This window comes from Macaca thibetana, chromosome X (assembly GCF_024542745.1).
Source record: "Macaca thibetana thibetana isolate TM-01 chromosome X, ASM2454274v1, whole genome shotgun sequence".
Lineage (NCBI taxonomy): Eukaryota > Metazoa > Chordata > Mammalia > Primates > Cercopithecidae > Macaca > Macaca thibetana.
The window spans coordinates 19,594,423-19,621,873 of record NC_065598.1 but is presented as its reverse complement, the minus strand read 5'-3'; the positions used below and the strand labels follow the sequence as shown (position 1 = coordinate 19,621,873).

Genomic DNA, 27,451 nt, shown 5'->3' with positions numbered 1-27,451 from the left:
TTCCTCTCCCTCAATGTCATTTTTTATTTTCTCGGTTGTTTTCATGCCTGTCTTCAATGTTCCTTATTAAGTTTTTTTTTTTTTTTTTTTTGAGACGGAGTCTCGCTCTGTCGCCCAGGCTGGAGTGCAGTGGCCGGATCTCAGCTCACTGCAAGCTCCGCCTCCCGGGTTTACGCCATTCTCCTGCCTCAGCCTCCCGAGTAGCTGGGACTACAGGCGCCCGCCACCTCTCCCGGCTAGTTTTTTTGTATTTTTAGTAGAGACGGGGTTTCACCATGTTAGCCAGGATGGTCTCGATCTCCTGACCTTGTGATCCGCCCGTCTTGGCCTCCCAAAGTGCTGGGATTACAGGCTTGAGCCACCGCGCCCGGCCCCTTATTAAGTTTTAATTTGAGTTTATTCTCCCTTGGGCATATTGTAATTTATTCCTCATTTTTTGGGATAGTTGAGTCTTTTTCTCCCATTTTTTTTCTTGAGTCCCAGCTTTTATTCTTTCATTTTTCCATTTTTTGTTTGTTTTTCATTTATTTTTTTCTTAGTTTGTGAATTTCTGATTCAAGGTAGGTTTTTTAATATCCTCCAATGCTTTTGAATATATTTAATTCTATTTGTAGTACAGGCATACCTCAGAGATACTGCGGGTTTGGTTCCAGACCACCACAATAAAGCGAATATTGTAATAAAGTGAGTCACACAATTTTTTGTTTCCTGGTGCACATCAAAGTTATGTTTATGCTATACTGTAGTTTGTTAAATGTGCAATAGCATTATGTCTAAAACAATACGCACCTTAATTTAAAAATACATTATTGCTAAAAATAAAATTGCTGATGGTCCTCTAAGCCTTCAGTGGTGCATCATCTTTCTGCTGATGAAGGGTCTTGCCTTAGTGTTATGGGCTCATGACCGATCAGGGGTTGGTTGTTGAAGGTTGGGGTAGCTAGGGCAATTTTTGGAGGGGGAGCAGAGTCTTGCTGTGTCACCCAAGCTGGAGTGCAGTGGCACAATTGTGGCTCACTGGAACCTCCATCTCCTGGAGGTTCAAGTGATTCTCCTGCCTCAGCCTTCCAAGTAGCTGGGACTACGGGTGTGTGCCACCACACTCAGCTAATTTTTATATTTTTAGTAGAGATGGGTTTTCACCATGTTAGCCAGGCTGGTCTCGAACTCCTGGCCACAACTGAATTGCCCGCATTGGCCTCCCAAAGGGCTGGGATTACAGGCATGAGCTACCACGCCCAGCCTAGGGCAATTTCTTAAAATAAGACAACAATAAGGTTTGTTGCATCAATCAACTCTTCCTTTTACAAAAGATTTCTCTGGCTGGATGCTTTGGCTCACCCCTATAATCCCAGCACTTTGGGAGGCTAAGGCAGGAGTATCTCTTGAGGCCAGGAGATCAAGACCAGCCTGGGCAACAAAGTGAAACCCCATCTCTGAAAAAAATAAGACAAAAAAATTAAATAAGAGATTTCTCTGTAGCATAGATGCTGTTTGATAGCATTTTACTCACAGTAGAACTTCCATCAAAATTAAAGTAAACTGGTCAAATCCTGCTACTGCTTTATCAACTAAACATATGTAATATTCTAAATCCTTTTTTGTAATTTCAACAGTGTTCATAGCATCTTCACCAGGAGGAGATTCCAATCAAGAAACCACTTTCTTTGCTTATCTGTAAGAAGCAACTCTGCATACATCCAAGTTTGATCATGAGACTGCAGCAATTTAGTCACATCTTCAGGCTTTACTTTCTATTCTAGCTCTCTTGGTGTTTCTACCACATCTGCATTGACTTCCTCCACTGAAGTCTTGAACCCCTCAAAATCATCCATGAGAGCTGGAATCAACTTCTTCCAAACCCCTGTTAATATTGATATTTTGACTTCCTCCCATGAGTCATGAATGTTCTTAATGGCATCTAGAATGGTGAATCCTTTCCAGAAGGTTTTAAATTGACTTTCCCCAGATCCATCAGAGGAATCACTATCGATGGCAGCTATAGTCTTACAAAACATATTTCTTAAATAACAAGACTTGAAAGTCAAAATTACTCCTTGATCTATGGGCTACAGAATGAATGCTGTGTTAGCAGGCACAAAAACAGCATTAATCTCCTTGTATATCTCCATCAGAGCTCTTGGTGACCAGGTGCATTGTTAATGAGCAGTAATATTTTGAAAGGAATCTTTTTTTTTTTTTTTTTCCTGAGCAGTAGGTCTCAACAGTGGACTTAAAATATTCAGTAAACCATGCTCTAAACAGAGGTTCTGTCACTCAGGCTTTGTTGTCCCATTTATGGAGCACAGGCAGAGTTAGTGTAATTCTTAAGGGCCCCAGGATTTTTAGAATGGTTAGTGAACATTGGCTTCAACTGGAAGTCACAGCTGCATTAGCCCATAACAAGAGAGTCAGCCTGTCCTTTAAAGCTTTGAGGCCAGGCATTTACCTCTCTAACTGTGAAAGTCCCATCTTCTTTCAAGAGAAGGCTGTTTTATCTACACTGAAAACCTATTGTTTAACGTAACCACCTTTGTCAATGATCTTCTGGATAACTTGCTGCAGCTTCTCCATCAGCACTTGCTGCCTCAGTTTGCCCTTTTATGTTATGGCGATAGCTTCTTTCCTTAAACCTCACAAGCTAACCTCTGCTGATTTCCAACTTTGCTTCTGCAGCTTCCTTACCTCTCTCAGCCTTCACAGAATTGAATGGAGTTAGAGTCTTGCTCTGGATTGGGCTTTGGCTTAAGGGAACGTTGTGGCTGGTTTGAGCTTCTATCCGTACCACTCAAACTTTCTCCGTATCAGCAATAAGGCTGTTTCACTTTCTTATACATGTATTCACTTAAGTAACACATTTAATTTCCTTCAAGAACTTTTGCTTTGCATCCACAACTTGGCTGTTTGGCCCAAGAAGCCTAGTTTTTGGCCTCTCCCAGTTTTTGATGAGCCTTCCTCACTAAGCTTAATCATTTGTAGCTTTTGATTTAACTTGAGATGTGTGACTCTTCCTTTCACTTGAACATTTAGAGGCCATTGTAGGATTATTAATTGACCTCATTTCAATATTAGTGTGTCTCAGGAAGTAGGGAGGCCTGAGGAAAGGGAGAGAGAAGGAAGAATGTCCCATCAGAACACACACTACATTTATGGATTATATTCACCATCTTATAAGGGCATGGTTCATGGTGCCCCCAATTATAATCGTAATATCAAAGATCACAGATCACCGTAACAGATATAATAGTAAGGAATAAGTTTAAAATATTTTGATAATTCCCAAAATGTGACATGACATAGAGACAAGAAGTAAACACGTGAGGTTGGAAAAATGGCACTGATAGACTTGCTCAATGCAGGGTTGCCACAAACCCTGCATTGTAAAAAACCCTGCATTTGTAAAAATGCAGTATCTGTGAAGCGCAGTAAGGCAGAGCACAACAAAATGAGGTGTACCTCTACAGACTTACTGTTTCCTTTTGCTTCATGGTTTTTTGGGGAGAAAATGTTCTCAGGTGGGAAATTCTGTTTTCTGGCCGGGCACAGTGGCTTTTGCCGGTAATCCCAGCACTTTGGGAGGCTGAGGCAGGTGGATCACCTGAGTTCAGGAGTTGGAGACCAGCCTGGCCAACATGGTGAAACCTTATCTCTACTAAAAATACAAAAATTAGTCAGGAATGGTGGCACGTGCCTGTAATCCCAGCTACTTGGGAGGCTGAGGCAGGAGAATCGCTGGAACCCAAGAGGCAGAGGTTGCAGTGAGCCGAGATCGCGCCACTGTACTCTAGCCTGGGTCACAGAGCAAGACTCCATCAGAAAGAAAGAGAGAGAGAGAGGAAGGAATTCTGTTTTCCCACTCTTGTCAACACATGGGTGCCATCAGACTTTTAAATTTTTGCAAATCTCATGAGTATGAAATAATATCTCATTATTTTCATGTTATTTCCTGGATTCTTAGTGGTGTGGAGTATCTTTTCATGTGTTTATTGGACATTTGTATTTCCTCTTTGTTGAAAACTGGAAGGATGGAGCTGCCATTTACTGAGATGCGACAGACTGTAAAAGGAGAAAATGTTGGAGGGAGATCAGGAGTTTGCTCAAGGACATGTTTACAGAATCCAGTGGGCTGTTGGATATGCAAGACTGGAGTGCATGGGATGGGTGTGAGCTGGAGATATAAATTTGAGGTTGTTAGTTTATAGAGGGTATTTAAAGGCATGAGACTGAATAAGAGTACAGACACAAGTCCAAAGACCAAAGTCACTATTTAGAGGAAGACAGGGTTCACTCTTAAGGGTCAGGGTGATGATGGGGAAGATGGGGAAAAATTGGCAAAAGAGACAAAAGGAATTGTTATAGAGGTAGGAGGAAAACCAAAAAAGTGTAGTATTCTGGAATCCAAGTGAAGAAAATGTTTCCAGGAGGAAGGTGTGTGAAATGCCCCTGGCAGCCATGTGTGGTGGTTCACACCTGTAATCCCAACGCTTTGAAAGGTCAAGGCAGGAGGATCTCTTGAGCCTAAGAGTTTGAGACCACCCTGGCAACATATTGAGACCCATCTCTACAAAAAATTTTAAAAATTAGCTGGGCATGGGCTGGGCGCAGTGGCTCAGGTCTGTAATCCCAGCACTTTGGGAGTCTGAGGCGGGCAGATCATTTAAGGCCAGAAGTTCAAGACCAGCCTGGCCAACATGGTGAAACCCTGTCTCTACTAAAAGTACAAAGATTAGCCAGGCGTGGTGGCGCACACCTGTAGTCCCATTTGCTTGGGAGGCTGAGGCACAAGAATCGCTTGAACCCAGGAGGTGGAGGTTGCAGTGAGCTGAGATCGCAGCACTGCTCTCCAGCCTGGGTGACAGAGTAAGACTCCATCTCAAAAAAAGAAAAGAAAAAAAAAAGAAAAAAGAACCATATTGTAAATATTTTAGACTTTGTGGGTCACATACAGTCTCTGTCCCCCCTCCTCCTCCTCCTCCTCCTCCTCCTCCTCCTCCTCCTCCCCTTTAAAATGTAAAAAGCATTCTCAGCTCAGGCTGTATGTTTAAACCTCCTCTCTTATCTATCAAGCAGCTGAACTAGTACTTGTCATTACCAGCTGATGCCCACTAAGCAATTGCAAACAAAGTTAACTTTAAAAAATAGCTTTATAATTTACTGGTTTAAAGTGTGCATTTCAGTGGTTTTTAGTATGCTTGCAGAGTCATGCAACCATCTCCATAATATCTGATCTAATTTTAGAATATTTTCCTCACCCCAAAGCTAATGTTTTTACAGCTTTGAGGTATAATTTATATGCAATAAAATTCACCATCTTTGAATGAATAGTTTGAATTTTTTTTTTTTTTTTTGAGGCGGAGTCTCGCTCTGTCACTCAGGCTGGAGTCCAGTGGTGCGATCTCAGCTCACTGCAACCTCCGCCCCCCAGGTTCAAGCGATTCTCCTGCCTCAACCTCCTGAGTAGCTGGGACTACAGGCGCGTGCCACCATGCCCCGCTACTTTTTGTATTTTTAGTAGAGACGGGTTTTCACCATTTTAGCCAGGATGATCTCCATCTCCTGACTTCGTGATCCGCCTGTCTCAGCCTCCCAAAGTGCTGGGATTACAGGCATGAATGAGCCACTGTGCCTGGCCCATTTGAATTTTAATAAAGCTAATTTTAATATTGGGCAAAGGAAAATGTTCTTAGTAATACTTCTTTTATCACATGCAATAAATCTCACTTGTAAATATTTTCTCCTAAGTGATCTCCACTTTAACTTTAAAACCAGTGGTTCTGTAGCTCCTGGACCAGCAGCACCGACATCACCTGGGAACCTGCTAGAGTGGGGCCCACCCCAGGGGCAGGGCCCAGCAATCTGTATTTTAACCAGCCTTCCAGGTGATTCTAATGCACACTAAAGTTTGAGAACTACTCCAATGTATATTCCTGCATGGAATTGCTGGGCTGTGGGATATGGGCATGTTCGACTTTATTGGGTATTTCCAAACTACAGGTGACACTTGAACAACACGGGCTTGAACTGTGTGGGTCCACTCATATGTGGAGTTTTTCCCAAAGAAACGTGTATAGAAAATACGGCATTTGAGATATGCGAAAGCTGCCTGTGCAGAGGGACTTGGATATGCATGGATTTTGGCATATGTGGGGATTCTGGAAGCAATCCCCTGAGTATACCAAGGGGCAACGGTATTTTCAAACTGGTTATACTGTACCATGTACAGTTCACCTAGCAGTAACTGAGAGTTCCCATTTTCACACATCTTTGCCAACATTTTCGAATATGCAACTTAAAAAACATTTTTGGCCTATCTGATGAGTGATCATAGCCCTTTGGCATATCAAATGGCTATGATCTTAATTTGTGTTTTCCCAGTTGCTAATTAAGTTGAACATCTCATATGTTCATAGGTCATTTGAGTTTTGTGTTCTGTGATAATGGAGTCTTTTGCCTATTGAAATAAATACAATTATGTAAATAAATACAATGTGTTGAAATAATTGCAAAATAAACCCAGAATTCCCAAGGAGAAAGAAGCCCAGAGGGAAAAAAAAGAAAGTCCAGGAAAGAGTCCTAGGGGATGTGATAGTTACACAGTCAGGAGAAATAGGGGTTTGTCAAGCTGACTGAGGGAAGGCCATACATGTGCTGGGCCAGCACGGCCTGATCAGGGAAAGCGAGTAGTGTGGTGTAGGGGATAGTAGGGTGTGTGGAGGAAAAGACATACGTAAGGCTGGGAAAAAGGTAGGAAGCAACTAGATGTATTTATCTTACATTCATTTAATCTTTTTTGTTGAGCATTTGGGTTATTAGTTTTTGTGGGCTTTTTTTCTTTACTATTATAAATAAAACTGATACAAACATCTTAGTATACACAGCTGATTTTTTTCTTTTGAATTATTTTTTAAAACAAGTTTAAACTGAAATTACTATATTAAAGGAAAGGAGGTATGATTAGTTTCATAGTTTCTTACATGTTTCAAGATTACTCTCCATTAGTCATTAGGGAAATGCAAATCAAAACCACAATGAGATACCACTTCATACCCACTAGGTTGGCTATAGTCAAAAATATAGTAAGTGTTGGTGAGGATATAGAAAAATTAGAACCCTCATACACTGCTGGTGGGAATGTAAAATGGTGCAGCTACTTTGGAAAAGTTTGGCAGATCCTCAAAAAGTTAAACATAGAGTTACCAAGTGACCCAGTAATTCCACTCCTAGGTATATACCCAAGGAAATGAAAACATATGTCCACACAACAACCTGTACACAAATGTTCGTAAGAGCATTATTTATAATAGCTGAAAGGTAGAAACAACCCAAATATGCATGGAGAGGTAAATGAATGAACAAAATGTGATGTACCCATACAGTGAAATGTCTATTATTCTACCATAAAAAGGGATGACGTACTGATACATGCTACAACACAGGTGAATCTTGAAAACATGCTAAGTGAAAGAAGCCAGTCACAAAAAAACCACATACTGTTTGATTCCATTTATATGAAATGATTCGAATAAGCAGATCCATAGAAATGGGCTAAGCAGGGGAGGGGAAAAGTGGGGAGTCACAGCTAACAGGGTCTCTTTTGGGAGGGTGAAAATGTTCTACAACTAGACAGTGATAATGGTTGTATATCACTGTGAATATACTAAAAAACATTGAATTGTACACTTTAAATGGGTAAACTGTATGGCGTGTGAATTCAACATCAATAAATATGTTTTGTTTTTAAAAAAGAAAAAAAGATTATGCTCCAGAAAAATTTTCCTTTCTCATTATCATCAGCAATATTTTTGTTACCCCCCCCAAAAAAAATTACCACCTTTGGGTTTATTATTTTCGTTAAATTTAATAGGTATGAACTGATACCCAGAGTTTATTTAAATTATAACTTCCCTATTGAATGTAATCTCTATCAGAGCAGGAAGTTTTGCCTGTTTTTGTTCACTGCTGTAGCCCTAGAACAGTGTCTGGCAAATAATTGGTACACAGCAAAATTTGTTAAATGATTACTTTTTTTTTTTTTTTTTGAGACAGAATCTTGCTCTGTCTCCCAGGCTGGAGTGCAGTGGTATGATCTCGGCTCACTGCAAGCACTGCCTCCCAGGTTCACGCCATCCTCCTGCCTCAGCCTCCCGAGTAGCTGGGACTACAGGTGCCCACCACCACGCCCGGCTAATTTTTTGTATTTTTAGTAGAAACGGGGTTTCACTGTGTTAGCCAGGATGGTCTCGATATCCTGACCTGGTGATCCACCCACATCAGCCTCCCAAAGTGCTGAGATTACAGGCGTGAGCCACCAGGCCAGGCCAAGTGAATACATTTTGATACTTTTAGTTACTAAGTAAACATTTTTTTCCTTTAGTGTTTTAATTTCGTAATACTTTGTGAGCTAATTGTTCTTAGCCTCAAAATCTTTTTCGAAAGAGGCTGTGTATAACTAAATGAATTGAATTGATTGTACTTCCTCTGATGAGTGATCTAGTTCAAGTTCTCTGACTTCATATGCTTTTACTTTCTTCTGAAATTCAGGATAACAGTAGTTTGCAAACCATTGAGTATGAGGACCGCCTTCTAAACTGATGTCTACGTAATAATTGTACTTTTTGTATCTGTGGGTGGAAAAACTGCATAGTGACAAGAAGTCTTTATATTTTAGTTTCACCATAGTATCTTCAGAAATTTGCAAAATCGAGGTGCATAATACATGAGACATATACTTGTTTATTCGGTAGTCTGTACATGGTAGCTATATGATCATTCATGAGCCCATGGCAGTCGTTTTAGAAGCCACCAGGGGATTGGGACCACTAAGTTAGGAACTACTTAATATTGGTATCAGAACTGAGGACTACTGAGTTATAAATAATAGCTAGTATAGGAGATTATACCTACTTATGTATTTTTAAAAATCAGTTTCTGAAGCTATCAGTTTCTTTTAAAGACTGGAGAATATTTGAAAAACCAAGTTTAGAAGTGCCTTTTAAAATTTACTTATTTAACATTATTTGTTTTAGCAAAAAACCAGAAGCAAACTAAGTGTCTAATAATGTTCAGTTACATTTTGGGTATATTTGTCTGGTGGAAAGTTAGGCAGCAGTTGAATATTCGAAATTGTAATTCTGACCGGCTGTGGTAGCTCACGCCTGTAATCCCAGCACTTTGGGAGGCCAAGGTCAGAGGATTGCTTGAGCTCAGGAGATCCAGACCAAGCTGGGCAACATGGCAAAACCCTGTGTCTACCAAAAATACAAAAATTAGCCAGGTGTGGTTGTGCATACTTGTCGTCCCAGCTACTTGGGAGGTCAAGCATCGCTGGAGCCTGGGAAGTCGAGGCTGCAGTGAACTGTGATTGCACCACTGCACTCTAGCCCGGGTGAAAGAGCAAAACCCTGTCTCAAAAAAAAAAAAAAAAAAAAAAAAAAAAATAAAAAAAGAAATTGTAATTCTTAGAATCCAACAATTTAAAAAGCAGTGTATACCACCATGTATTCCTAAACATTTTAACTGTGATTATATGAAGTGTTTCTGTACATGGTGAAAGACAGGAAAGTAGTAGTGCTTGTATTCAGATAGAGTAATTCTGGGTAATTTTTCCTCTTTTTGGAATACTTATTTAGCAGTTGCTGTGTGCCAGATACCAATAAGCTCTTTTTATGATTTAATTTAGGGGTCATTAAACTACAATGCATTTGACTTGCTGGGCCTATTTTTGTATGACCCACTTGAGCTAAATAGTTTTTGTACTTTTATTTTTTTAATTAATTTTGACCAATATAGTGCCTTTAACCTAGTATATTTAAAATATTTCAACATGTAGTTAATATTAGAAATACATTAATAAAACATTTTACATTTTTTATATGAAATCTTTGAAATTTGATGTGGATTTTATACTTATGGCACATCTCAATGTTGTCTAGTCACATTTTTACATTTTTAAAGAGTTGCTTTAAAAAAAAGAAGAAACAGATGTGACAGAGACCTTATATGGCCTGCAAAGCCTGAAATAGTTACTATTCAGCACTTTGCAGACAAGGTTTACTGATCCCTGATTTAATTCATTTTATCCTGACAACATTCCAATAAGAAGGGGTGCTATTATTATTTCCATGTTATAGATGAGGAAACTGAGGCACAAAGGGTTTAAGTAAATTGGCAGCATTCGCTGTGTTTTAGATCAAATTGTAGGCTCTTTCTACAAACTTGCTAATCCTGTGTTTCTTTGCAGTGTAAAAAGTGGATAGTGGCTCACGTGTCAAAGGATGGCACGGTCACGATCTAGATCCCCCAGGTGGAAACACAGGTGAGCAGTTCTTAGCAGAGTAAGCTTGGATTTGGGATGTGCTGTGACTTTCAATTTCACCAGTACTAGTAAACACTTAATAAGCTCATGAGACCTGGTTATTCACAGTAGGTACTTTATCATAGTAGAGGTTGTATTTCTACATTCTAGTAGCTGACAGCTTTGTTTAATCATAGAAGGTAGCTAGAGTTAATCCATAATGAAAAGCAAAGCAGTGGCCACAGCAGGAGAGAGTGAGAAACATCTTTGAGAGTATTACATTTTTTGAATTAGTGAGTAGTTTAGAACTCCTCAGTATGGATTTCATTTTATTTTTTCATAATTAATATGTTTAAAGAAATTTCGAGGTAGAAAATTGGGAGTTTCCTTTTGAATAGTTTGATTATAGTCCATTTCTCCTCTTTCCAGCTTGGTAGTATCAAAAGTATGTATCATTAGATTGGAGCAATTTAACCAGTCTTTATTGTACACCTGCTACAGGCAGGTTCTTGGTCTACAAAAGCAAATATGCCATCTTCTGTGGCTTCAGCAAGCACGTGGTTGGGCTTTGAGATTGACACCATGGCCAATTATGATACAGTGGGGAAAGTGCTGTGCTACTTATTGGGACAAAGGATTCTGGATTTTCAGGGAGGAAATAATTGTGTTTTTGTGGAGGGAAATGGTACTAAGAAAGTCTTCAAAGAAGAGATGAAAACAATTTTATCTGGGCATTTCAGGATGTGTAGAACTTCTAAAGGCAGAAAGAGTGAAGAGAAGTATTCTAGTTAAGGGGGAGAGCAGGAGCAAAGGCACCGAGCTGTAAATGTGACTAGTATTTTCTGAGACTTAAAAAGGACCATCATTTCACACAAAAAAGACAGACCAAGATTTTTCATGTTACGATAACTTGCCCATTTTGCTTATGCGTTTCGGTTATGCAGTAACTAATCAATCATTTTGTCAACAGTTTTCATTTTGTAATTCACAGGAGCAACTTGTAATGGCAAGGAATTTGAGAAAGAAAAGGGAATGTAAAGAAGTGAATGATTTTAAAAGGGTATCACAGAGGTCTTTTTGTTTTGTTTTCTTTTTTTTTTTTTTGAGATGGAGTCTCGCTCTGTCACCCAGGCTGGAGTGCAGTGGCGCGATCTCGGCTCACTGCAAGCTCCGCCTCCGAGGTTCACACCATTCTCCTGCCTCAGCCTCCTGAGTAGCTGGAACTACAGGCACCCGCCACTGCACCCAGCTAATTTTTTGTATTTTTAGTAGAGACGGGGTTTCACTGTGTTAGCCAGGATGGTCTCGATCTCCTGTCCTAGTGATCCACCTGCTTCGGCCTCCCAAAGTGCTGGGATTACAGGTGTGAGCCACCGCTCCTGGCCCACAGAGGTCTTTTCTTGATAAGACAAAAGCCGCTGGTGAGGGGCACAAGAGACCCTGCCAAGCTCAGTGCCTGATTTCCAGGTTCCATCTCAGGTTTCTTTGTTAAGAACTATAAAGGATCTGATATTTTACCCTACTTGCGAACTAACACATTATTAGCCTGCCACAGGGCACTCTTGGGTCAGAGATAAAGGCCTTTATTACTCAGAGTACAGCAAGCAGCTTGAGCTTCATGTTCCTGTCATTCCCCTCACCCTCTGGGTCCCATGAGGGCTGGCACCGCAGAGCCACTGACTGGGTGCATGCTATGAGGCAGCGAGCTTTCCATACAGGTGGTGCGGTTACAGTACAACTGAGGAACATGAGTCCCTTATCAGGGGCTGCAAATAATGGACAGCAAACACATCAACCCTTTTCCCTGAGGGAGACCCTATCTTGCAACACTGCCTTAGAACAAAGGCTGCCAGTGCCTCTGCTCAAAAGGCGCTCACAAGGTGTGCAGAACTCAAGAGACTGTGGAGAATTGTCTCCCAATAGACTCCTTGAGTCTTTTTTGTTCCTTTAGGAAAACCAAAAGCAATAGCAACTATTCCAGCAACCTTCTTCAGAAGAAAGGGACACTATGCAATAAAACATATAAAATATCATATCAAACCAATATTGAATGTGAAGTAAGGATTAAAAGTAAGTTATTGGGAATTCCATCCAGACTGGAAGACCTTTGACTCTGGCTGCCATCTTTTCTCCTTGGCTATGAAAGAGATGAAATCTTCCAGAAGTCCTCAGAGGCTCCAGTTGCTTCCTCCTGTGATGAGGTATAGCCAGCTGGATGGCAGAGTTTCTGCTTTAGCTACATAGCACTTGCCAGTATGTCTAGCTTGGTGACTCCAGAGGGCAATATTGCCAAGTTCAGTATATACATGAGGAAGGTAGATCTACCTCCTTTATTGTAGGGAGGGCACAGACTTATCATCGAAAGGAAAGGGATTCACTCATGGTTGCACCAACTCCATGGCCGCTTCTAAGAGAGAGCCATAACAGAAGCTGCAAGGATCGCTTCCTCATTGATTAGAAGACATTAAACCCTCAGGGAGGAGATGGAGAAATTGGGCAGGTCAGATGAGGGGAAAGGTCCCCAGGTACAAAATGGAACTGTATTGTGTCCCAGATAGTGGCACACCTCTCTTTATGTCTAGGCAACCCAAATTGGTTTCCCTGAATACAGAAGCCTCAATGTTGGCAATGCTGAGGTATGGAGAAGGTAGTTCCAGAAAGAATGTGCTGTCCCTGGAGAGCATTATAGCTACTTTAAAGTATAACTTCACCAAAGTTACAAGCTCTGTTCGAACAGCACATCTTTCCGTAGATATGCAAAGGAACAGATCTGGGAACAAAAAGCAACTTACCTATGTTAGAGGTATTTCTGGAGGAATTAAGCATGAGATTCAAGTCTTAAGAGCCTCTTGTTCCCCCTTCTCCCCCGGTTGAGTACATATGTTTTGCTCCTTGATACAGCCTTAGTGGAGAAAGTAGACAATCAACTGGAGAAGCTCTGGGCCTGGCTTGGTTCTGAGTTTGAATTGTAGCATCATTAAATCTTAGACTCTAATTTATTGTCAGAGGTGATGTTCAGTTTGCTGGAGGCCCTCCTACACATTGATTTGTGTGAGTCTTGCCTTCCTGCTTGTTTCTTACCTGGCCTTTGAGCAGGATATAAGCTTTTGCTGACTGGCCCTTTGAAGTCACTGCATCTTCTTTTGCCAGAACTTTGCTGTCAGCAGTCTTCTAAAATGGATCCTGCTGTGTACCTAAGCTGGCCCTCCTCCAATGGGAAAGGTGTGCTCAGCTCATTTGGATCAGCACATGGAATACCTTAGTTCAGATGGAAAGAGTATGCTTGTTGATTGGGCAGTACTATAGTCAGACCCCCAAATGTACAATTTAGAATGCAGATGTAGCAAATTGATGAATTTAGTTTGAGTGGAAGAAGCTGAAGGATCCTAGGAAAAGCAACTGTTTTCGGTAGGTCATATTAAGACACACTTAGTTGATTATCTTTAAATGGATTACACTTTTCTGTGTTTGTTTACATAGGTCTTTATCGCCAGTACCTAGAAATGCTGAACACTACAAGCAAAGACATTCTCACGGGCATTATGGCTGTGAATATAGGAAGGATCCAAAAAGACCCGTCGCTTGGAGAATGGACAGTGAGAAACATGGACAGAGTAAACCAAGGATTCCCTCTCGTGGAAATATATATTACCAGTCTTATGAACATAGATCACCTTCCCCTAACATAAGAAACTCTTTAGAAAATGTTTATATGTATAAGCCTCACCGAGGATATTCGCCTGGAAGAGGGGACAGTAACAGGAGAGCTCAGTATATGCCCAAATACTCAGAGGGTATACCCTACAAAGAGCATGAGAGGAATTCTTATCCCCAGAAAGTGCAAGGAGGGTATAGTCCTGATGACCACAGAGTTAGAGGAAGTGGAAAAGGAGGGAAACCACCTCAGAGGTCAATAGCAGATTCTTTTAGATTTGAAGGAAAGTGGCATGAAGATGAGTTGAGGCACCAGAGGATACAAGAAGAAAAATACTCCCAGTCAACTAGAAGAGGCTCTGAAGACTTTGAGACAAGGAGCTCATTTCAGAAGAGGTATAGGAAAACATTAAACCTGGGTAATTTGGTATAATGCCTCAAGTGAAAAGGTCTGTTTACTTTATGGTTGAAGATAACCACCTTGAAAAGCTTTTGTCTAAAAAGACAAAAAGCATTGTAATTTAGTTATGGTGTACTGGTAGTAGTGAAGTATTTCTTTTTACAGTAAATCATGTTGATGGCTAGAATACTTTTAAAAGATGGTATTTTCCTCTTTAACTGCCTTATGCCTCTAGAATTGGCTTAAGGGATTATAGATTAGCTTGCCACTGCATTCTGCATTTAAAGCCATGCTGCCCAACATTCTACACATATAAATTCTCCCTTTCTTCTCTCTATTGCAAGTGTAAACTGCTTTATGTCAACACAGGTATCCTGAGGATCGTGATTTCAGAAAATATGGACACACATCAAAAAGACCTAAAGACGTGGAGAGGTATGAAAGCAGAGAGCCTGCCAGGAATCCAAAGTGGAAGCCCGAGCATTCCCTCCCACCTTACCAAGAGGACACAGACCAGTGGAACCTTGGGCCCCAGACTTATCGACATGCTGAGAGGGAACACCCAGAGACCAGTTCAGCAACCAAAGTATCCTATGACTATCGTCACAAACGTCCTAAGCTCTCGGATGGGGACCAGGACTTTTCTGATGGGAGAACTCAGAAGTACTGTAAGGAAGAAGATAGAAAATACAGTTTTCAAAAAGGCCCTGTAAATAGAGAGTTAGATTGTTTTAATACTGGAAGAGGGAGAGAGACTCAAGATGGACAAGTCAAAGAACCTTTTAAACTGTCTAAGAAAGACAGCATTGCCTGTACTTATCCAAATAAAAATGATGTTGATTTGAGGTCTAGTAATGACAAACGGAAGGAAAAAATAAAGAAAGAAGGGGATTGCAGAAAAGAGAGCAATTCTTCCAGTAACCAACTTGATAAAAGTCAAAAACTTTCTGATGTGAAACCCTCGCCTATCAATCTTAGGAAGAAATCACTTACAGTTAAAGTAGATGTGAAGAAAACAGTAAATACATTCAGGTATTATCTTTGTTTTTTCTTTATGATATTTGATAATGTTTCTACAATCTTTATTTGCAGCTTCCAAAATGGAATTAATAGTGTGTTTAGAGTCCATCGAGTGGGAGGGATTGCCAAGAATTTTCCCCAAAAAAAGCCCTGTAGTGAGGCTGTTTCCTGTGATTAGTTACATGGGAGCGATTTCGTGTCTCCTTGTTTCCACGTCCTATCTCCAGATGCTTCTTGGATGTGGGGCATTCTGTGGAGTTGTTCCTCTTTACAAATTCACTTGTTTTTATGCTGCCAGGTTTTCCTTATCCAAGGATTAGCTGGGTAGAGTTCAAGAAAACCTAGTCCTTGCTCAGTTTCTCAGAGCCTGTGCTTTCTGTTGCCTCAGATTCAGAGAATTTTTTGAGCTGAAAGGGACCTTAGCAGGACCTAGTTTTATACAGGAGGAAAGCGCGGCCCTGAGAGATGAAGTGACTTGTCTAAGTCAGAGTGGCTTGGGCTCAAATCCACGTGTTCCCTTATGACTCAATGAGGCAGGTGACTTAATGTGGTTTTTGCTGCCATCTCAAAATGACTGGGGCTCAACCAACTAGATTCTCCCAGGTAGAGGAAATTACACCATAATCTGAGAAGATGCCTATTTATAAGACATTTACTTTAGCCCTTAATGATTCTTTAAAAAAATAGACTATTGTTGTTATAGGTTACATTCTCTTAAAGCAGACTCACGTGCTTTGTTCCTCGACAAATATTACTTCCATTTAATGTATATAATAAGGCACTGCAGTTGGCCTAAAACTAAACGGCTAAAACTGTTCATGACCTTAATACGCTACGAGTATGTGAATGAAAAGGGGTGGGCCATGTTGATTTGGTATGTTTATATTCATGCTTGACTCATTTGTTTTTGAACCAAAAATGAGAGAAAACAAAATCCAAAGGGTTTGGGGGAGATAAACCCACAAGTCCTTTTTTGTAAAACAAAATATTTTTTGTTCCTTTTTCTTTTCTCTCCTTTTCTTTTGAGACAGGATCTTGCTGTGTTGCCCAGGCTGGAGTGCAGTGGCACGATCACAGCTCACTGCAACCTCAAACTCCTGGGCTCAGATGATCCTCCTGCCTCTCCTGTGTTGGCCTCCTGAGTATCTAGGACTATAGGTGCATGCCACCATGCCCAGCTAATTTTTTTCTTTTTTTGTAGAGACGGAATCTTGCTATGTTGCCCAGGCTGGTCTCAAACTCCTGGCCTCAAACGATCCTCTCACCTCGGCCTCCCAGAGCACTGGCATTACCAGCCTGAGCCACTGTACCTGGCCTCTGTTCCTTTTCTTAAATTTAGACATGGCAACACCCCACCTCATAGTTCTTTTGCATTCATTGCACTTGTAGAAAATATTTTTAAATATACGTATGTGCATTTATATATGTGCTCAGAAAGCATTTATAAGTATGATTATATTACCGAAAGTTCAAGAAATAAAGGGGGAGAATCATCCATAATTCTACTACTCTACAACAATTTTATTTGCATTTTAGTCTAGTTATTTTTCTATGTATATTTATACATGACTGCTGTGGTATATTAATAATTTTGTATCTTTTTACATATGTCTTAAATAATTTTGTGCTATTATATCTCCTACTAGTTCTTCATCTTAAAAGCACAAAAGCTTCTGTAAGTACCAAGTTTAATAATGTTACCTTAACGGCTGGGCACAGTAGCTCATGCCTGTAATCAGAGCATTTTGGGAAGCTGAGGTCGGAGGATCGCTTGAGCTTAGGAGTTTGAGGCTGCAGTGAGCCATCATCGTGCCATTGCACCCCAGCCTGGGCAATAGAGTGAGACTCTGTCTCAAAAAAAAAAGAAAAAAAAAGGGAGGGGAGCTTGGATTATTGGATTACATTCTGATGGCTATGAGATATACATATATAACATATAGCATACACACTTTTCTTTCTTTCTTTTTTTCTTTTCGAGACAGGGTCATGCTCTGTTACCCAGGCTGGAGTGCAGTGGTGTGATCATGGCTCACTGCAGCCTTGAACTCCTGGGCTCAAGTAATTCTCCTGCATCAGCCTCCTGAGTAGCTGGGACTACAGGCATGCACCACCACACCCAGCTAATAAAAAATATTTTTTAGAGATAGAAATCTTGCTACGTTGCCCAGGCTGGTCTCAATCTCATGGCCTCATGCAATCATCCCTCCTTGGCCTCCCAAAACACTGGGATTACAGGCATGAGCCACCGTACCCAGCCTTAAGCTTTTTTTCTATCCAACGTTCTATTTTGAAAATGTTCAGGCCGGGCGCGGTGGCTCAAGCCTGTAATCCCAGCACTTTGGGAGGCCGAGACGGGCGGATCACGAGGTCAGGAGATCGAGACCATCCTGGCTAACACGGTGAAACCCCGTCTCTACTAAAAAAAAATACAAAAAACTAGCCGGGCGAAGTGGCGGGCGCCTGTAGTCCCAGCTACTTGGGAGGCTGAGGCAGGAGAATGGCGTGAACCCGGGAGGCGGAGCTTGCAGTGAGCTGAGATCCGGCCACTGCACTCCAGCCTGGGCGACAGAGCATGACTCCGTCTCAAAAAAAAAAAAAAAAAAAAAAAAAAAAAAAAAGAAAATGTTCAAACATACAGAAAAGCTGAAAGAATTCTACAGTGAACGCCCATATACTCACCACCTAAAGTCTACAATTAACAGTTTACTTTCATAATTACAAATGTATCTATTCATCCATTGTTCCACCTTATTTTTTGGATATTTTTCAAAGTAAGTTGCAAATGTCAGGACACTCCCATTTAGATACCTTATAAATTTTTGTTTACAGTTCCTCTCTTTTCTTTTGAGGTAAAATTATATACAATGAAATGCATAAAAATTTTTAACTTTTTAATAAAAGTAATGATGTGGCCAGGTGCAATGGCTCACACCTGTAATCCCAGCATTTGTGGGAGGCTAGGGCAGGCTGATTGCTTGAGCTCAGCAGTTCGAGACCAGCCTAGGCAACATGATGAAACCCCACTTCTACAAAAAAATACAAAAATTAGCTGGGTGTGGTGACATGTGCCTGTAGTCCCAGCTTCTTGGGAGGCTGGGATGGGAGGATTGGCTTGAGCCCGGGAGATCGAGACTGCAGTGAGCCATGTTTGTGCCACTGCACTCCAGCCTGGGTGACAAAGCGAGACCCGTCTCAAAAATTAAAACTAAAAAAATAAAAGTAATGATACCCCCATGTTTAATAATGAAGTGTGTTGTAGTGAAAAGAGAATTTAAAAATTGTAACACTTTTAAAGAATGCTAGAAATACCAGTTTTGAAGTTTTATTTTAATAGACCTCATTAGAGATACTGAACAGTTAATTTTATAATTTGATATGAGAAATGGAAGCTTGATGTTTATCATGTGTCACAAAAATGAGCTTAAAATGGAGGCTGCTGCATCTTTTATTTTGAATTTATAAACTATGATTTTGTGAAATCTCATAATCTGTCACTGGGGTCTGGCAGCATACCAGGGCCATTTGAATACCTGCCCAGGGCCTGCAGGATGGCTTGTGTAATAACCTCCACTGCACATCCTCTCTGTTCAAAGACCTGAAAAATAAATAACTGAGCAAATATATGCATCTTTTCAGTATGAAAAAGCGTCATAGTCAACAAAATCTTTATTTCCTGGTGAATGGGTTATGGATGAATTTTGTGGTTTGGATTTAATTGTATGTGGACTGATCCATAAAACAAAGATAATGCCCTCAGTAGAATTATGTTTTCATCTATTAATATAAATTAGATTTTTCTTTTCTAGAAAAGAGTAAAATAATCAGAGTGCAGAGAGAACTTTATTTATTGGTTAACATCTAGAGAGTTCATCTGCTTTTTTTTGGAAATGCTAAAATGGCTAGTTTTGTGCATTTGTTTACTTAGCTTTGGTTGAGAATTGATATTTGTTATTCCAGTTATCAGTATGGTTGAAAACAAAAGGTTATCACTCTGTGAGTTTTTTAGATTCTAGTTTGTATCTAGAACAGCAGTAGGTAAACACTTGCTTGAATGTTCACCGCATAGTTAATACTTCCGTTAAGAAAGACTGTATTCTAATTATCCACTCTGTCAGAAACTTCATTATCAGAAATTACATCTGAGTCATAATTATATGTTTCAGAATGTAAGTTAGGGAATCAGTATGAAAATTTCTACTAAGGTTGTTACATATGCAAAACATTAACTGTTGTATATATGCATCTGAAAGTTTTGGGGCAGACAAATGCAGGTGTTAGTTTAATGTTGGGCTGAGTGGGTGAGGGATTGACCCTTGGCTAGGCCAGGAAGGAAGAGGAGGAGGGAGAGGGAGGAGGGAGGAGGTGGTACTAATATCTGGAGCAGAATAAACTGCTGCTGATGGATCAGAGGCTTCTTTGATCGCCTGGGAAGCTGATACGAGACACCTGGGACATGGGGACGGTGGTCCATCAGCATTTATGGCTATCAGAGTTGATGGTGGACTAAGTACATTGGCCACATTTGCGTCTAATCCTTTATTTCCCACTGAAGAGACACAGAGCCTCTCTACCCCTATCAGCTCTTTTCCCGCTTTGAAAGGGGAGGAGGTGGGTGATGGGCCCCAGAGGACATTGGAACCCTGACACTGAGGAAACGGGTGTCATGCAGGCAGGGAACAATGTGAAAAGTCATAACTGAGATTGAAAGAAGGGAACCTACTCACATAAGTTTACCTATGATGGACACTGTTCCGCTGGAGGTAAAATAAGCTGCAGGTGGGGATATATTTTATACCCAGACCTGCCACCTTGCTGTTATGTAGCATAAAAAACTAAAGTTCTCCCCTACTTTAATTTCTCATGCGCATTTTAAAATCAAAAATTAATTGAGATAACGTTCCCTTTTGTTCCTATTTTTGACCCTAGCTTCTCTTGGTGTCTCTTAGGAGGCCTTGTATAGGGATTCTGTTGGCAGTTAGAGTGCATAGGTTTTTGTCTTCCTGTGGACCACTGATCAGCTTTGTGACATTGGGCAGGTCACTTGGCTATAACCTTTTGGGCCCAAATTAGCCTGCAGTTCCTCCTGGCTCTGTGAGTCTGCTTGGATTGGCCATGTGTTGGTGACCATTGAAGCTGAGTCAACAGACACATGGAGGATCATCATGTTCATCTCTGAACTTTATATTTGAGATTTTATATTAAAAATATTAAATTTAAATTGGTCTAAGTTAAGCAAAAAATAAAAATAAAAAAAGCCAAGAAAGTTAAAAAAACAAAATTAAATTGGCCTCAATTAAAATGTTGAAGTCTGGCTGGGCATGGTGGCCCATGCCTGTAATCCCAGCACTTTGGGAGGCCAAGGCAGGCAGATCCCTTGAGCTCAGGAGTTTGAGACTAGCCTGGGCAACATAGTAAAACTCCGTCTCTACAAAAAATACAAAAATTAGCCAGGTGTAGTGGTGCACACTTATAGTCCCAACTAATCAGGAGGCCCAAGTGGGAGATTGGCTTGAGGAGGCAGAGGTTGCAGTGAGCCGAGATTGTGCCACTGCCCTCCAGCCTGGGTGACAGAGCCAGACCCTGTCTCAAAAATAAAATAAAAATAAAATGTTGAAGTCCTCTCTCTCTCTCTCTCTCTCTGTCTCTCTCACTCACTCAGTCTTGCTCTGTCACCCAAGCTGGAGTGCAGTGCTGTGATCACAGCTCACTACAGCCTTGATGTCCTAGGCTCTAGCAATCCTCCCACCTCAGCCTCTCGAGTAGCTGGGACTATAGGCACACATCAACATGCCTGGCTAATTTATTTTTTTTTTAATTTTTAGTCGAGATGAGGTCTTGCTATGTTACCCAGGCTGGTCTTGAACTCCTGAGCTCAAGCAATCCTCCTGCCTTGGCCTCTGAAACTGTAGCCTCTCGAGTAGCTGGGATTACAGGCGTGAGCCACTGCACTTGACCTTATCATCTCTTTAGCTGAAACACTCATTTCAAATTGACCAAGTCATTTTTGATTCATTATTTATTCATTCAGTGGGTATTTTTTGAGGACCTACCCTGTGTGAGACAGTCTGTTAGGGTGCCCTGGGACTAGAGAGCTGCATGCGATTAGGTTTCTCCTTTGTTTTATTGGAGTGCATGTGTGACTCAGCAGAAGATGGGTGGTACCAAGCTGGGAAATTGAAGAGAGGCATCATGTAGTTGACATGTGAGCTAGGCTTCAAAGGCTGGTGTATTTCAGACACATGGAGATGAGGCAAAAGAAATTTTATATTTACAGGTTAACAATGGCAGTAAAACATACACAGGAACTTTGACCTGTGTGGTTTTGAGCAGTGAAAAGGAATAGAGGGAAAGGAGACTGAAAGGTAAGAATGCTGCAACTACCAGCCAGATTTGACATTATCAGCTGATAGGAGAGGGCCGGCAGCCCAGTTCTGGCTGCCAGAGGGTTGTCGTCTATGAGGTAGACTGAATGCATGCTGGGGCTGGGGAGGCCCACTAGAGGACTTTTGTGCAAAAAGTATTGAGATGCGGAATGAGGGGAGGAGTAATCTCCCTGAACCTTTTCCCTCAACTCCACAATTTCTAAATTTGTTCTTAGGAAGACAGGAGCAAATTATATACAGTCATGCATTGCTCAACGATGGGGATACGTTCTGAGAAATGTCTTGTTAGGCGGTTTTGCCACTTCTGAAGATCATAGAGTGTATTTACACAAACCTAGATGATGTAACCTACTACACACCTAGGCTGTATGGTAGAGCCTATTGCTTCTAGGCTACAAACCTGCACAGCATGTTACTGTACTGAATACTGTAGGCAACTGTAACACATCAGTAACTATTCGTGTATCTAAACATATCTAAACCTAGAAAAGGTAGACTAGAAATACAGTACCACCATCATTTAAGTGGTCATTAATGGAAACGTCGTTATGCTGCATGTGACTGTAATTGGGAAAGTGCTTTATATGAACTGTAGGATGCTGTATGAAGTGTTAGTTATTAGTTGGAAGAAGACAGAAAGGAAAACTTTATATGTGTCATATGGATTTTGATATATATGAGAAGCTTCCAGAGGGCAGGGGAATCTGTTGGTTTTGGCTGCTGTTGGGTTTTTTGTTGCCGTTTGGCCATGCAGTTTGTTTCTTTGATGAGTCCTAAGTGTGTACAACAGGAAATTAAGGTTTAATGTAGCTTTTTATGTTTTCTTGGTTATTACCCACAACGCTCAGAGAACATCAGTGGAAATATCCTTAAACAGAAAAATAAACAGGGAAAGCGCAGTCGAGGAAGCAAAGGATCTTGGAAGATTTAATGAAACTAGTACCAGAAATAGTATTAGAATAGAGATTTTTGGCTGTATTTTAATTTTTTAAATTGTCTAAAATGCATCTCAAATGAGAACATTTGATCTTTTTAGCTTAACTACTTGCTTTGCGGATATTTCCTGAAATTATTAACTTGTTAATCAATCCATACCATAGGAAATAGTAAAAAGTAAAATGTGAACCAAAAGATGATTACATTTACAAATATAAATATTTAGAACATTTTGTATTCTCATATCTAAAGAGGGTTTTTCTTGTACCAAAAGTATCATAATTATTTTTAAAAGACTAAAATTTGGAGGTTTTACTGTGTTAATGTATATTTTCTAGAAAATGATAATTTTAATTTTTTCTTAAATATCTTGTAGTAGAGGAACTCTAGGATAAATTTTAATGGATAACAAGTTTAAACACTAAGATTTCAGGAATTAAATATATAATAGCTTCATAGTTAAAAGTATATAACTCCTGCGGATTGAGGATTGAGCATGGAGTGGGGACAAGAGTTTCAGCAGTAATTTGTAAGCAATTTTAAGTAAATGTTAATAATTACCCATTGGAAAACTGAACATCTTTATTAGCTTATTTCCTTTTGGTATAAACTGAGGCTGCCAGAAAAAAACCTTATCAACTGATTTCCTCTGGTGTATGGACCATTTGTATAGTTCTATTTAAATATACTAGTTTCCTCCTATAAAATGTTTTTAAAGGCTATTTTTTTTTTTTTGGTATGGCACAGGAATTTTGTAACTTTAAACCCCCTTAAACAGAGAGCATTTGTAATTCTTTGTTAGTGGAGGTCGTTACGGGGTGTTCTAACATTTGCCAGCAAATGTCTCTTAGCTAGTTATCACATACACAGTGGGAAGCTTGGAGCAAATTAGGAGGAAAGAAGGGAAATGCGCCTTCTTTCTAATGAAAGTCCTTCTAATGAATCAACGAAACCACAGCAGTGCGGTCAACCTGCTGCATGGTTCCATTTCTGTGTTTCTGCCTTGGCACGGAGTTGTCCCTGGCAATGCTGGTCTGAGAGCAGGGAGCACGGAAAGTCAGATGGAAGCATTTCCTCTGATAAGTTATAAATAGACACTCAAAACCATTTTTATTAGAGGAGCTACAATTTTTAGTTAAAGAATATCTGTAAGCCCCTTATAACCCTGCAGCAGTTTAGATATATGGCTGTTACAGGACTTAAATAAATAAATACATATGTGCATGCATGCACTCGTACCCCCAGACACATCTGTCGGTCTGCTTTCTGCTATATGATGAGCTATTCCAGTGGTGCTCTGTTATTTAAAACATACTTCAGGGCTCTCTTTCGGATTTATCTTCTGAGCCTGTAATGTAGCCATTAAGAACCCCAGCAGTTGCAAATGTCAGTTCTTTGGACAATGAACTTGATTTTTGAGAGGAGCCAAAAGCAATTTAGAGTTAAGTACAGGGAAATAAGATAGGTACAAGCTGATTAGTACCATTTTGGGTCCAAAATGAGATATAATTATAAAATAATGAGAAAATTTCTTCATTGATGCATAAAGTACCTCCAGACAAAGAACTTCTGAGTAGTTTTAAGCAAGCACAGCATTCTTGGAATAAGGTATAGTTTTTCATTACAACAGTTGGAAGACGTGTTCATTTGAATGCTTAATCTCTAGGATGTGAGACAAAGCAACCAAGACGTCCATTGTCTCAGGGTCGTGGCACCTTCCCCATAGGGCTATTGTAAAGATGAAATGAGATAATGTTGGTAAGCTCTAAGCCCCCATGTTTGGCACGTGATAAGCCCTCAATAATAGTTAGCTCTGTATCATAACCATTAGTTTGTAAAAGTACTTAGAGGTCAGGAGAGCTCTTAACAAAAGTTATAAGATTCAGAAGGCATTAAAGTGGTAAGATAGCCGGGGTTATATAATAAATGGTAGTATTTCTTTATGGGTACATTGAGGGTGAACACTGTAACTGGTGTTAATGACCATAACTTTGCGTAACAGCTAAGACTATTTTCTGAGAATTTAGTGAGACTTTGTAATTAAGTTAACCTCTTAACAGAATTTTATTTCAAAATACAATTCTAAGCTTCTTATTACTGATATAAAGATATAAGGATTTTTATTAAGTTAGAGAGGTTCTTATGTTTGATATCGGCTTTTTAAAGTGTGGTAGTATTTCAAGATAAAATAATTTTGCTGGACTAACAATATTTTGGCCATTTGGAAGTAGAAAATAATCTAATCAATTACATTTTGCATAGTAAGTGTCTTTAATACCTTGTGTTTTTGAAGTAAAAATTGTTTCACTTAGAATTTGAAGGATTTTATTATTCAAGTGGCAAATATTTAATGACCTCTGATTTGAAAGAACTCAGAGCCATGTATCTGTAGTTAATTTCTCCTACTTGTTATTGTACATGTTTTATGGCATGGAATTTAGTGCCTTAATTATAAGAAAAGATATACATCTTTTTAGTTTTGTAGCTATCTTAATTTTTGATAAATTCTTTTCTCCACAAAATAGTTTCAAATTTAGTTAAACATTTGCGAATTATTCTAGGGTTGCTTCTAGCTATTCCACAGAGAGACAGATGTCACATGATTTGGTTGCTGTTGGCAGGAAAAGTGAGAACTTTCATCCAGTGTTTGAACATCTTGACTCAACTCAGAATACTGAAAACAAACCTACAGGAGAATTTGCTCAGGAAATCATAACAATAATCCATCAAGTTAAAGGTTGGTATATTTTGCACATACATTAGGGATAACACAAAAGTAATGTAGTAACGTTTCACGAGATACAGGTAAACACCTGCAGTATAGTTTAATAGTAATTAATACTTCATTGTAAGCTAGACTGTGAATTAGGAAATCTTTTGAAGAGAGTATCAGGCATTCATTTGAGCCTAGTTCTTTATATGTAGTTCCAATAACCTTGTGCTTCAAGTGTTAGTAGATTGGAAATTGCAAGTTAGAAAGGGAGAGGCTGGCTGCTGCAAAAGACAAGGCATACTGAGAGCAGTAAGAAACAATAACTGGGAACCTAACAGGGAGGAAAAAGGAACAAAAACAGATAGGAAACTCAAGAAATCAGGAAGCCTAGGTCATTTTATGATTCTTAAACCCCCCTGAGGGCATTCCTAGGACTTTGTATCTTAAGGATGATGCTGAGTGATCAATGAAACTTCTAGTTTGCTTTGGCATTCTTTATGTCTGGGGGTTGCGTAATAAATAAATACTTTTAATGGTTTGCATTAAATTGTTTTGTTTTTGCTCCTGGCGAGTTTCCATTAATTGGAAAATTCAGTGATATAGAACAACTTTCCCCAGTGATGCTACACAAATAAGGCAATTGTAGGTATTACAAGCTGGAGGCCTTCAAGAATTTAAATTTTTTTATTTTGTACTTCTACTAGACAATTGCATTAATCTTTCTTACCTTCATAAAATATATTTTGAAAATGAGGTTTTTTTTCCTCTGCGTCCCTCAAACTGAGGCATGTATTTACTTTAAAGCACATAGTTTGTCTGAAACAGTTCATCCTCTCAGCTCCAGTCCCTCTCACCCAAAGGAAATGTGATTCTTGGCAGAAATGGAGCTGATTTGCAGAAAAATCCAGGAGATTGTCCCAGAACAGGAACAGTAAATTAGGGAAGAGGATTGCTTAAGTAGCATTCTGATGGGCCAAGTGTATTCTCTTTCTCTGTATCCTATTAAAAGTGTGTAGCGTAGCTGATTTCTAAATGTTTTCATGCACTTTAATGTGAATTAAAGTAAAGTGGCATTAGAAGGCCTTCTGTGATATGCAGACATAACAGTTAGTATTTGTTTGAAATTGTTTTGATGTTTCAGGCTTGTTTTTGAAGTTACTTTTTATTTTCATTCAACTGTGAAGCTCTGTGCCATCTTTACTTTCCAGATATAGTAAGTCTTACCTTGGAGAAGAAAGGTCCTTGCTTTGAAAGAGCCATTGTCTTTTCCCCTGGACAAGTAAGCAGGCATGTCAGATAGAAAGAAAATTCTTTGATTAATAAATCAGGCATTTTTACTCTTGTTTGGGCTTGGGAAGGCACGTGAGAGCTACAAATTAGTCCGCGAAATAAATTTGGGTCGCACATATTTTTAAGAGAAAACAGGTTGAATTTTAAAAAATAATCCCTTCTTTCTGTGCTTATATGTAATCTTTTAAGTGAAATCAGCTTAACATTGAGATAAAACTGTTTGTTTCCCTTTTCAGCAAATTATTTTCCATCACCTGGTATTACTTTACATGAGCGTTTCTCAACAATGCAGGATACACACAAGGCAGATGTAAATGAAATTACATTGAATTCAGATCCAGAAATACACAGGTAATGATTGATTACCATATTATACCCATTTAACTAATGGGGATAAACCTCAGAAAAGATTTGGGAAGGTGCTGCTTTCTGAACCTGCTCCCCTGGGCTTGCTGTAGACTCTAGGATTCCATTTCCTTCACAAAAATAATAGGATAATCCAAGCATTATCTGGCCACTGCACTTTGATGGAATGAATAGGATGCACTGAAAACATTGACTAGCATTGTTTAAATGTGTAGGACTTTGAAAATATTTACATACCTAACTTCACTTCTGCTGTCAATAGTAATTGCTGCCTCAGGTCCTCAGTAGAAGAATGAAAGACAGTTGTTAAGCCATTGAAATCATAGGTTGCTTCATGTGATCACAAATAGGTGTTCTGAGGGCAGCCAGATGAAACCATGTGTCTTCTGCTGGCA

The 27,451-nt window shown here is 39.7% G+C and overlaps 1 protein-coding gene and 1 long non-coding RNA gene across 12 annotated transcripts in view; one reads left to right on the top strand and one right to left on the bottom strand.

The window, feature by feature from the left end:
• The window catches only part of BCLAF3 (BCLAF1 and THRAP3 family member 3), a 75,531-nt gene that overhangs the window by 11,200 nt on the left and 36,880 nt on the right, over positions 1–27,451 (top strand). For 3 of the 11 annotated variants that reach the window (XM_050775117.1, XM_050775114.1, XM_050775113.1), the window contains exons 2-6: positions 10,241–10,315; positions 13,775–14,344; positions 14,718–15,380; positions 25,249–25,424; positions 26,927–27,041. In XM_050775117.1, coding sequence (XP_050631074.1) covers positions 10,275–10,315; positions 13,775–14,344; positions 14,718–15,380; positions 25,249–25,424; positions 26,927–27,041 — 1,565 coding nt within the window. In that variant the 5' untranslated portion in view covers positions 10,241–10,274. Of the gene's footprint in view, positions 1–9,903; positions 10,316–13,774; positions 14,345–14,717; positions 15,381–25,248; positions 25,425–26,926; positions 27,042–27,451 lie in introns of those variants that run through there. The other 8 variants (XR_007722376.1, XR_007722377.1, XM_050775112.1 and 5 more) reach the window with 5 other exon arrangements.
• LOC126945255 (uncharacterized) lies at positions 212–27,451 on the bottom strand. The gene is made up of 3 exons (XR_007722382.1): positions 27,294–27,451; positions 26,625–26,671; positions 212–3,095 (listed from the first exon to the last, which is right to left on the bottom strand). It is a non-coding gene; the product is annotated as an uncharacterized LOC126945255 (long non-coding RNA).